Below are 12,250 nucleotides of genomic sequence, written 5' to 3' on the forward strand. Positions count from 1 at the left end.
TGTAGGAAGAGAGGAAAGTGATTGGTTCTCAGTGAATGTAGGTTTGCGGCAGGGGTGTGTGATGTCTCCATGGTTGTTTAATTTGTTTATGGATGGGGTTGTTAGGGAGGTAAATGCAAGAGTTTTGGAAAGAGGGGCAAGTATGAAGTCTGTTGGGGATGAGAGAGCTTGGGAAGTGAGTCAGTTGTTGTTCGCTGATGATACAGCGCTGGTGGCTGATTCATGTGAGAAACTGCAGAAGCTGGTGACTGAGTTTGGTAAAGTGTGTGGAAGAAGAAAGTTAAGAGTAAATGTGAATAAGAGCAAGGTTATTAGGTACAGTAGGGTTGAGGGTCAAGTCAATTGGGAAGTGAGTTTGAATGGAGAAAAACTGGAGGAAGTGAAGTGTTTTAGATATCTGGGAGTGGATCTGGCAGCGGATGGAACCATGGAAGCGGAAGTGGATCATAGGGTGGGGGAGGGGGCGAAAATTCTGGGGGCCTTGAAGAATGTGTGGAAGTCGAGAACATTATCTCGGAAAGCAAAAATGGGTATGTTTGAAGGAATAGTGGTTCCAACAATGTTGTATGGTTGCGAGGCGTGGGCTATGGATAGAGTTGTGCGCAGGAGGATGGATGTGCTGGAAATGAGATGTTTGAGGACAATGTGTGGTGTGAGGTGGTTTGATCGAGTGAGTAACGTAAGGGTAAGAGAGATGTGTGGAAATAAAAAGAGCGTGGTTGAGAGAGCAGAAGAGGGTGTTTCGAAGTGGTTTGGGCACATGGAGAGAATGTGTGAGGAAAGATTGACCAAGAGGATATATGTGTCGGAGGTGGAGGGAACGAGGAGAAGAGGGAGACCAAATTGGAGGTGGAAAGATGGAGTGAAAAAGATTTTGTGTGATCGGGGCCTGAACATGCAGGAGGGTGAAAGGAGGGCAAGGAATAGAGTGAATTGGAGCGATGTGGTATACCGGGGTTGACGTGCTGTCAGTGGATTGAATCAAGGCATGTGAAGCGTCTGGGGTAAACCATGGAAAGCTGTGTAGGTATGTATATTTGCGTGTGTGGACGTATGTATATACATGTGTATGGGGGGGGGGTTGGGCCATTTCTTTCGTCTGTTTCCTTGCGCTACCTCGCAAACGCGGGAGACAGTGACAAAGTATAAAAAAAAAAAAAATGTATATGTCTGTGTTATGTATATATATGTGTACGTTGAAATGTATAGGTATGTATATTTGTGTGTGTGGTTGTGTATGTATATGCATATGTATGTGGGTGGGTTGGGCCATTCTTTTGTCTGTTTCCTTGCGCTACCTTGCTAACGTGGGAGACAGCGACAAAGTATGATAATGATAATAATTCTGTTTTTATTATACTTTGTCGCTTTCTCCCACATTAGTGAGGTAGCGCAAGGAAACAGATGAAAGAATTATTATCGTACTTATTTGCCGTCTCCTGCGTTAGTGAGGTATCGCAAGGAAACAGACAAGAGAATGGCCCAACCAACCCACACACCCATGTATATACATAAATGCCCACACATGCACATATACATACCTATACATTTCAATGTATACATACATATACATACACAGACATATATGTATATAAACATATACATGTTCATACTTGCTGCCTTCATCCATTCCCATTGCCACCCCACCACACATAGAAATAGCATCACCTCCACGAGGTAGTGCTAATAAAAGATAAAAAAGGCCACATTCATTTACATTCATTCTCTAGCTGTCGTATATTTTATCCCTGGTGATAGGGGAGAAAGAATACCTTCTACGTATTACTGCGTGTCCTAGAAGGCGACTAAAGGGGGGAGTGAGCAGGGGCTAGAAACCCTCTTCTCCTTGTATTTAAATTTCTAAAAGGGGAAACAGAAGAAGGAGTCATTCAGGGAGTGCTTATCCTCCTTGAAGGCTCTATTCCTTCAAACATATCCATTTTTGCTCTTCGAGATAATGTTCTTGCCTTCCACACATTCTTCAATGCTCCCTGGACTTTCACGCCCTCCCCCACCCTATGACTCACTTCCACTTCCATGGTTCCATCCTCTGCTAAATCCACTTCCAGTCATCTAAAACACTTCACTTACTCCAGTTTTTCTCTATTCAAACTCACTTCCCCATTAACTTATCCCTCAACCTTACTGAACCTAATAACCTTGCTGTTATTCTCATTTACTCTCAGCTTTCTTCTTTCACACACTTTATCAAACTCAGTCACCAACTTCTGCAGGTTCTCACCCAGATCAACCACCAGCTCTGTATAATTAGTGAACAACAACTGACTCACTTCCCATGCCCTCTCATCCACAACAGACTGCATACTTGCCCCTCTCTCAAAAACTCTTGCATTCACCTCCCTAACCACCCTATCCATAAACAAATTGAACAACCATGAAGACATCATGCACCCCTGCCGCAAACCGACATTCACTGGGAAACAATCACTTTCCTTTCTTCCTACTCGTATACATGCCTTACATCCTTGGTAAAAACTTTTCACTGCATCAAGCAACTTACCTCGCACACCATATACTCTTAATACCTTCCACAAAGCATCTCTATCGACCCTACCATATGCCTTCTCCAGATCCATAAATGCTACATACAAATCCATTTGTTTTTCTTAGTATTTCTCACATATATTCTTCAAAGCAAACACCTGATCCACACATCCTCTACCACTTCTGAAACTACACTGCTCTTCCCCAATCTGATGCTCTTTACATGCCTTTACCCTCTCAATCAATATCCTCCCTTATAATTTCCTAGGAATACTCAACCAACTCATACCTCTGTAATTTGAACACACCTTTGACCCCTTTGCCTTTGTACAATGGCACTGTACATGCGTTCCGCCAATCCTCATGCACTTCACCATGAACAGCACATACATTGAATATCCTTGCCAACCAGTCACCCCCTTTTTTAATAGATTCCACTGCAATACCATCCAAACATGCCACCTTGCCGGATTTCATCTTCCAGAAATTTTTCACCACATCTCTGTTTACCAAACCATTCTCCCTGACCCTCTCTCTTCGCACACCTCCTCGACCAAAATACCCTATATCTGCCACTTTATCATCAAACACATTCAACAAACCTTCAAAATACTCACTCCATCTCCTTCTCACTTCACCACTACATGTTATTACCTCCCTATTATCCCCCTTCGCTGATGTTCCCATTTCTCTTGTCGTAAGCACTTTATTTACTTCCTTCCAAAACATCTTTTTATTCTCCCTAAGATTTAATGATACTCTCTCAGCCCAACTCTCATTTGCCTTGTTTTCACCTCTTGCACCTATCTCTTGACGTCCTCCCGCTTTCCTCTATACATCTCCCAATCATATGCTCGACTTACCTGCAAAAATCGTCCAAATGCCTCTCTCTTCTCTTTCACTAATAACCTTACTTCTTCATCCCACCACTCATTACCCTTTCTAATCATTTCCAACACATCCACCCTCCTCCTGACAACCCTATCTATAGCCCATCCGTGATAAAATCTTCTCACTGCTTCTAGCAACGTACCTCCCTCACTAAATACTCCTAAGACACTCCACAAAGCATCTCTGTTAACCCTATCATATGCCCTCTCCAGATCCATAAGTGCCACATACTGATCCATCTGTTTTTCTATATATTTCTCACACACATTCTTCAGTGGAAACACCTGAACCACACATCTTGTACCATTTCTGAAACCACACTGCTCCTCCCCAATCTGATGTTCTGTATATGCCTTTACCCTCTAAATCAATACCTTCCCATAAAGTTTTCCAGGGATACTCAACAAACTTATGCTTTTGTCATTTGAACTCTCACCTTTAACCCCTTTGCCCTTGTATAGTAGCACTACACATGCATTCCACCAATCATCAGGCACTTCACCGTCATCCATACATACACTGAATATCCTTACCAACCAATCTGGAGGTGTGTTAGGAGAGGGTAACCTGGAGTGGAGTTCCCATAGGGAATGATATAACAGATGATGTGAATAAAAGGGCCCAACTTTTAATAATTGTTAAATAGTGCATTGTTTATATCAGTACTTATGATTAGTTTGTTTTTGTTCTAGGAAGTGATTGCAAGGTCAAGTTTGGAAACACAACGTCTGGAACTGTTTAGTGAAATTAGTAATTTGAAACTTCGTCAGGCAGCTTACGAACGAGAGAATATTGAATTACGAGAAAAGATTCGACGATCAGATCATCAGTCAGATCATGTTAAAACTCAGGTATGTTCAGAGATTTCTTTTGTTTATTTATTATTTGTGCAGTGGCTGTATTGTAACTTCCCATTAATGCCCACTGACCATCTCTCCTACTCTCATACTCATGTAATTGTACATATCTCTCTTTTCAAACCAGATAATCCCAATCACAAATCTGTTTTCAGCACACAGCTCCATAAGCTCTTCACCATTTCCATTCATAAAAATGAATACCCCATGCAAATCAGCTGTACCCTTAGCTGCCAAATTACTTACCCTGGCATTTAAATCATCCTTCACTAATACCCAATCTTGTGTACTAAAACTGCTGACATAATCCTTCAGCTGCTCCCAAACATTTGCCTCTCATGATATTTCTTCTCATCGTTAAGTGCATAAGCACCAACAATCACCCATCATCTCTTACCATCCACTTTCACTTTTACACGCATCAGTCTAGAATTTACTTCCTTACATTTTATCACACTCTCCCAAAGCTCCTGCTACAAAAGCAGTGCTACACCTTTCTTAGCTCTTGTCCTCTCACCAAGTCCTGAGTTTACTCATGAGACATTTCTTAACCATTCTTCCCCTTTACCCTTGAGCTTCGTTTCACTCAGAACCAGAACATCCAGGTTTCTTTCCTCAAACACACTAACTATCTCTCATCTCTTCTCATCGTGGTTACATCCACACACATTTAGACATTCCAATCTATATATATGATAAAGAGATATGGCCTTGATTAAGGCATTTAGCTACTTATGCTGTCTCAGCTTGAACAGAAAAAGAAGCATCATCAAAGAATTTGCTCCCAAGGAGCCCTCTTTCTCCTGCTCCCACATGTAATGTAGCTAGAAGCTGCAGGAACTCTACAGAAGGGGTCTAAATGCTACATAAGATTATTCGTACATGTTTGAAAATACAGTAATTTTTATGTAAACAATTATATTATTATGAAAATGCAAAATTAAACATAAGTACATACCAACACGTAAAGGAAAAAACATATATATATATATATGATAGAGTTGATAGAGATGCTCTGTGGAAGGTATTAAGAATATATGGTGTGGGAGGCAAGTTGTTAGAAGCAGTGAAAAGTTTTTATCGAGGATGTAAGGCATGTGTACGTGTAGGAAGAGAGGAAAGTGATTGGTTCTCAGTGAATGTAGGTTTGCGGCAGGGGTGTGTGATGTCTCCATGGTTGTTTAGTTTGTTTATGGATGGGGTTGTTAGGGAGGTGAATGCAAGAGTTTTGGAAAGAGGGGCAAGTATGAAGTCTGTTGGGGATGAGAGAGCTTGGGAAGTGAGTCAGTTGTTGTTCGCTGATGATACAGCGCTGGTGGCTGATTCATGTGAGAAACTGCAGAAGCTGGTGACTGAGTTTGGTAAAGTGTGTGAAAGAAGAAAGTTAAGAGTAAATGTGAATAAGAGCAAGGTTATTAGGTACAGTAGGGTTGAGGGTCAAGTCAATTGGGAGGTGAGTTTGAATGGAGAAAAACTGGAGGAAGTGAAGTGTTTTAGATATCTGGGAGTGGATCTGGCAGCGGATGGAACCATGGAAGCAGAAGTGGATCAAAGGGTGGGGGAGGGGGCGAAAATTCTGGGAGCCTTGAAGAATGTGTGGAAGTCGAGAACATTATCTCGGAAAGCAAAAATGGGTATGTTTGAAGGAATAGTGGTTCCAACAATGCTGTATGGTTGCGAGGCGTGGGCTATGGATAGAGTTGTGCGCAGGAGGATGGATGTGCTGGAAATGAGATGTTTGAGGACAATGTGTGGTGTGAGGTGGTTTGATCGAGTAAGTAACGTAAGGGTAAGGGAGATGTGTGGAAATAAAAAGAGCGTGGTTGAGAGAGCAGAAGAGGGTGTTTTGAAATGGTTTGGGCACATGGAGAGAATGAGTGAGGAAAGATTGACCAAGAGAATATATGTGTCGGATGTGGAGGGAACGAGGAGAAGAGGGAGACCAAATTGGAGGTGGAAAGATGGAGTGAAAAAGATTTTGTGTGATCGGGGCCTGAACATGCAGGAGGGTGAAAGGAGGGCAAGGAATAGAGTGAATTGGAGCGATGTGGTATACTGGGGTTGACGTGCTGTCAGTGGATTGCATCAAGGCATGTGAAGCGACTGGGGTAAACCATGGAAAGCTGTGTAGGTATGTATATTTGCGTGTGTGGACGTATGTATATACATGTGTATGGGGGTGGGTTGGGCCATTTCTTTCGTCTGTTTCCTTGCGCTACCTCGCAAACGCGGGAGACAGCGACAAAGCAAAAAAAAAAATATATATATATATATATATATATATATATATATATATATATATATATATATATATATATAGATAATGGGGCAGTAGTAAGAAGTAGTGATGAAGTGAGATGGAGTGAGTATTTTGAAGGTTTGTTAAATGTGTTTGATGACAGAGTGGCAGATGTAGGGTGTTTTGGTCGGGGTGGTGTGTGAAGTGAGAGGAGTCAGGTAGAATGGTTTGGTGAACAGAGAAGAGATAGTGAAAGCTTTGCAGAAGATGAAAGTAGGCAAGGCGGTGGTTTTGGATGGTATTACAGTGGAATTTATCAAAAAAGGGTGACTGTATTGTTGATTGGTTGGTAAGATATCCAATATATGTATGGCTTATGAAGTGTCTGAGGATTGGAGGAATGCATGTATAGTGCCATTGTGCAAAAGCAAAGGGGATAAAGAGGAGTGTTCAAATTACAGAAGCATAAGTTTGTTGATTATTCCTGGGAAATTATATGGGAGGGTATTGACTGAGAAGGTGAAGGCATGTACAGAGCATCAGACTGGGGAAGAGCAGTATGGTTTCAGAAGTGGTTAAGGGTGTGTGTATCAGGTGTTTGCTTTGAAAAATGTATGTAAGAAATACTTGGAAAAACAGATGGATTTGTATGTAGCATTTATGGATCTGGAAAAGGGCCAAGTTAATTGGGAGATAAGTTTGAACGGAGAAACATGGAGGAAGTGAAGTGTTTTAGATATCTGGGAGTGGACTTGGCAGCAGATAGAACCATGGAAACAGAAGTGAGTCACTGAGTGGGGGAGGGAGCGAATGTTCTGGGAGTGTTGAAGAATGTGTGGAAAGCAAACGTTATCTTGGAAAGCAAAAATGGGTATGTTTGAAGGAATAGTGGTTCCATCAATGCTATATGGTTGTGAGGCATGGGCTATAGATAGGGTTGTACAGAGGAGGGTAGATGTGTTGGAAATGGGATGTTTGAGGATAATACGTGGTGTGAGGTAGTTTGATCGAGTCAGCAATGAAAGGTTAAGAGAGATGTATGGTAATAAAAAGAGTGTGGTTGAGAGAGTAGAGTAGGGTGTGTTGAAATGGTTTAGACACACGGAGAGAATGAGTGAGAAAAGAGTGACAAAGAGGATACATGTGTCAGAGGTGGAGGGAATGAGGAGAAGCGGGAAACCAAATTGGAGGTGGAAGGATGGAGTGAAAAGGATTTTGAGCGATTGGGGCCTGAACATACAGGAGGGTGAAAGGTGTGCAAGGAGTAGAGTGAATTGGAACGATGTGGTATACTGGGGTCGACATGCTGTCATTGGATTGAGCCAGGGCATGTGAAGCATCTAGAGTAAACTATGGAAAGGTCTGTGGGGCCTGGATGTGAAAAGGGTGCTGTGATTTCAGTGCATTGCACATGAGAGCTAGAGATTGAGTGTGAACAAATGTGGCCTTTTTTTTTTTTTTGTCTTTTCCTGGCACTACCTCGCTTTGGGGTGGGGTTTGTGTGTGTGCGGGGTGGGTGGGTGGGCTGTTTCCTGTGTGGCGGGGTGGTGACAGGAATGGATGAAGGCAGCAAGTATGAATATATACATGTGTATCTGTGTATGTGTTTATGTATGTATTCGTTGCTATGTATATGCATGTATATATGCAAGTTGCTGGATGCAGTGAAAAGTTTTTACCCAAGATGTAAGGCATGTGTACAAGTAGGAAGAGAGGAAAGTGATTGGTTCCCAGTGAATGTCGGTTTGCGGCAAGGGTGCGTGATATCTCCATGGTTGTTTAATTTGTTTATGGATGGGGTGGTTAGAGAGGTGAATGCAAGAGTTTTGGAGAGAGGGCAAGTATACAGTCTGTTTTGGATGAGAGTGCTTGGGAAGTGACTCAGTTGTTGTTCGCTGTTCCTGTGTGGCGGGTTAGTGACTGGAATGGATAAAGGCAGCAAGTATGAATTTATACATGTGTATATATGTATGTGTCTGTGTATGTATATGTATGTATACATTGATATGTATATGTATGTATATATGCGAGTTGCTGGGAGCAGTGAAAAGTTTTTACCCAGGATGTAAGGCATGTGTGTGAGTATGAAGAGAGGAAAGTGATTGGTTCCCAATGAATGTCGGTTTGCGGCAAGGGTGCGTGATGTCTCCATGGTTGTTTGATCTGTTTAGAGATTGGATGGTTTGGGAAGTGAATGCAAGAGTTTTGGAGAGAGGGGCAAGTATGCAGTCTGTTGTGGATGAGAGTGCTTGGGAAGTGACTCAGTTGTTCGATGTTCCTTTGTGGCGGGATAGTAACAGGAATGGATGAAGGCAGCGAGTATGAATTTTTTCATGTGTATATATGTATGTGTCTGTGTATGTATATGTATGTATACGTTGATATGTATATGTATGTATATATGCGAGTTGCTGCGAGCAGTGAAAAGGTTTTACCTAAGATGTAAGGGTGAAAAGTTTTTACTGAGGATGTAAGGCATGTGTTTGAGTATGAAGAGAGGAAAGTGATTGGTTCCCAGTGAATGTCAGTTTGCGGTAAGGGTGCGTGATGTCTCCATGGTTGTTTAATATGTTTGTAGATGGGGTTGTTAGGGAGGTGAATGCAAGAGTTTTGGAGAGAGGGGCAAGTATGCAGTCTGCTGTGGGTGAGAGGGCTTGGGAAGTATGTCAGTTGTTGTTCGCTGATGATACTGCACTGATGGCTGATTTGGGCGAGAAACTGAAGAAGTTGGTGACTGAGTTTAGTAAAGTGAGTGAAAGAAGAAAGTTGAGAGTAAATGTGAATAAGATCAGGGTTGTTAATTTCAGTAGAGTTGAAGTTAATTGGGAGGTAAGTTTGAATGGAGAAAAACTGGAGGAAGTAAAGTGTTTTAGATATCTAGGAGTGGATTTAGCAGTGGATGGAACCATAGAAACGCAAGTGAGTCAATGGATGGGAAGGAGGTGAAGGTTCTGGGAGTGTTGAAAAATGTGTTGAAGGCGAGAACGTTATCTCGGAGAGCAAAAATGGGCATGCTTGAAGGAATAGTGGTTACAACAATGTTAAATGGTTGCAAGGCATGGGCTATAGATAGGGTTTTGCAGATGAGGATGGATGTGTCAGAAATGAAATGTTTGAGGACAATATGTGGTGTGAGGTGGTTTGATCGAGTAAGTAATGAAAGGGTAAGAGAGATGTGTGGTGATGAAAGAGTGTGGTTGAGAGATCAGAAGAGGGTGTATTGAAATGAATTGGTCACATGGAGAGAATGAGTGAGAAAAGATTGACAAAGAGGATATATGTGTCATAGGTAGAGGGAACGAGGAGAAGTGGGTGACCAAATTGGAGGTGGAAGGATAAAGTGAAAAAGATTTTGAGTGTTTGGGGCCTGAACATATAGGAGGGTGAAAGGCGTGCAAGGAATAGGGTGAATTGGAATGATGTTGCATACCGGGGTCGATGTGCTGTCAATGGATTGAATCAGGGCATGTGAAGCGTCTGGGGTAAACCATGGAAAGTTGTGTTAGGCCTGGATGTGGAAAGGGAGCTGTGGTTTTGGTGCATTACACATGACAGCTAGAGACTGAGTGTGGATGAATGTGGTCTTTGTTGTCTATTCCTAGTGCTACGTCGTGCACATGCGGGTGGAGGGTGGTGTCATTTCATGTGTGGCAGGGTGGCAGCGGGAATGGATGAAGGTAGTATGTATGAATATGTACATATGTATACATGTACATGTCTGTGTATGTATATGTATATATATGTTGAAATGTATAGGTATGTATATGTGCTTGTGTGGGTGTTTATGTATATACATGTGTATGTGGGTAAGTTGGGCCTTTCTTTTGTCTGTTTCCTTGCGCTGCCTCGCAACCATGGGAGACAGCGACAATTAATTATTTCTGTCCCTTAATCCTCTCTTCACTTCCATACTTACACTTCTACCCTTCATTATTAAGGGACCCAGTGAATCTTCTATCATGTACTGCTCTCTCCCTTATCTCTCCTACAATATCACCACCCTTACCCAAGGTAGCTCCTACATACGTGAATTTCCTCACTTCTTCCTCCAAAGCTCAATTTGGTACACTTTCTTCTTTCACTCTGTATGGTTTAGCAAAATCTATACTTTCACTCTCTTTCCTTTCAAACACTATTATTGTGCTTTTGCTTGCATTTATCTTCAGTTGCCACTGCTAACACACATCATAAGACACTTACAACCTTCTGCAATTCCTCTTCAATCTCAGCAAACAACACCGTATCATCTGCAAACAGGCTATCCACTAGCCACCATATCTCACTGCCACTTTCCATCTCTGCTTCCCTTTTCCTTAGTTTTGCTTTCATTTCATCATCTCTCTTATATTGAATGGTAATGAAGAACACAGTAAATAGCCTTTGCATGCTACCCTTTCACTGCCACATGGGTTTGAGTCCTCAGCATGGCATTCAGCCTGTACCCAACCCAGATGTTCATCCTCTCCTCAGGACTGGTCAGTAGATGGGAACCTGGTATAGGTGTGTGTATGTTTGTGTACATACATAAATAAGAGTAAAAACATGGTACACACATACAAGGGTAAGAGACATGGCAGCAACAATGTAAAACTATCTTCCCATAACACAAATTGTAATCACATAAAAAGAAAGACGCACATGGGAAACACATTTGGTGAATGTTTTTCTCTACATTTGTTTTAGAAATGATATGATGTGATATTAGCAATAAAATACAAAACATTCAAGAAGTTAGCAAATAACTCAGTTCGCAGAATTGCTCAATGAAACTTGTAAATTATAAGTAGGAAGCATTCTGAACTGTATCTGGGTGATGATACTGCCAGCTGGTATCAACGGGCCCAACCCTTTGGCCTTCAGCTGTTGGCATATGATAAGCTGCCCAACACCCATCACCACAGCCACATAACACCATCATCAGAAATTTATTTACTTTGTATTGCAATACTTATGCTGTGTGTTGCAATACTGAAGCTGTGCATTCTTGTGCAGTTTTTTTTTTTCTTTTTTTTTTTGCTTTGTTGCTGTCTCCCGCGTTTGCGAGGTAGCGCAAGGAAACAGACGAAAGAAATGGCCCAACCCACCCCCATACACATGTATATACATACGTCCACACACGCAAATATACATACCTACACAGCTTTCCATGGTTTACCCCAGTCGCTTCACATGCCTTGATTCAATCCACTGACAGCACGTCAACCCCGGTATACCACATCGCTCCAATTCACTCCATTCCCTGCCCTCCTTTCACCCTCCTGCATGTTCAGGCCCCGATCACACAAAATCCCCTTCACTCCATCTTTCCACCTCCAATTTGGTCTCCCTCTTCTCCTCGTTCCCTCCACCTCCAACACACATATCCTCCTGGTCAATCTTTCCTCACTCATTCTCTCTATGTGCCCAAACCATTTCAAAACACCCTCTTCTGCTCTCTCAACCACGCTCTTTTTATTTCCACACATCTCTCTTACCCTTACGTTACTTACTCGATCAAACCACCCCACACCACACATTGTCCTCAAACATCTCATTTCCAGCACATCCATCCTCCTGCGCACAACTCTATCCATAGCCCACGCCTCGCAACCATACAACATTGTTGGAACCACTATTCCTTCAAACATACCCATTTTTGCTTTCCGAGATAATGTTCTCGACTTCCACACATTCTTCAAGGCTCCCAGAATTTTCGCCCCCTCCCCCACCCTATGACCCACTTCTGCTTCCATGGTTCCATCCGCTGCCAGATCCACTC

General features: G+C 42.3%; 1 protein-coding gene across 9 annotated transcripts in view; it reads left to right on the forward strand.

Moving 5' to 3' along the window:
• Positions 1-12,250, forward strand: part of LOC139763685 (uncharacterized) — a 265,984-nt gene that overhangs the window by 100,469 nt on the left and 153,265 nt on the right. For all 9 annotated transcript variants that reach the window (XM_071689996.1, XM_071690001.1, XM_071690002.1 and 6 more), the window contains exon 4: positions 4,089-4,247. In XM_071689996.1, coding sequence (XP_071546097.1) covers positions 4,089-4,247 — 159 coding nt within the window. The remainder of the gene's footprint in view (positions 1-4,088; positions 4,248-12,250) is intronic.

Source organism: Panulirus ornatus, chromosome 47, assembly GCF_036320965.1.
Source record: "Panulirus ornatus isolate Po-2019 chromosome 47, ASM3632096v1, whole genome shotgun sequence".
NCBI classification, from domain to species: domain Eukaryota; kingdom Metazoa; phylum Arthropoda; class Malacostraca; order Decapoda; family Palinuridae; genus Panulirus; species Panulirus ornatus.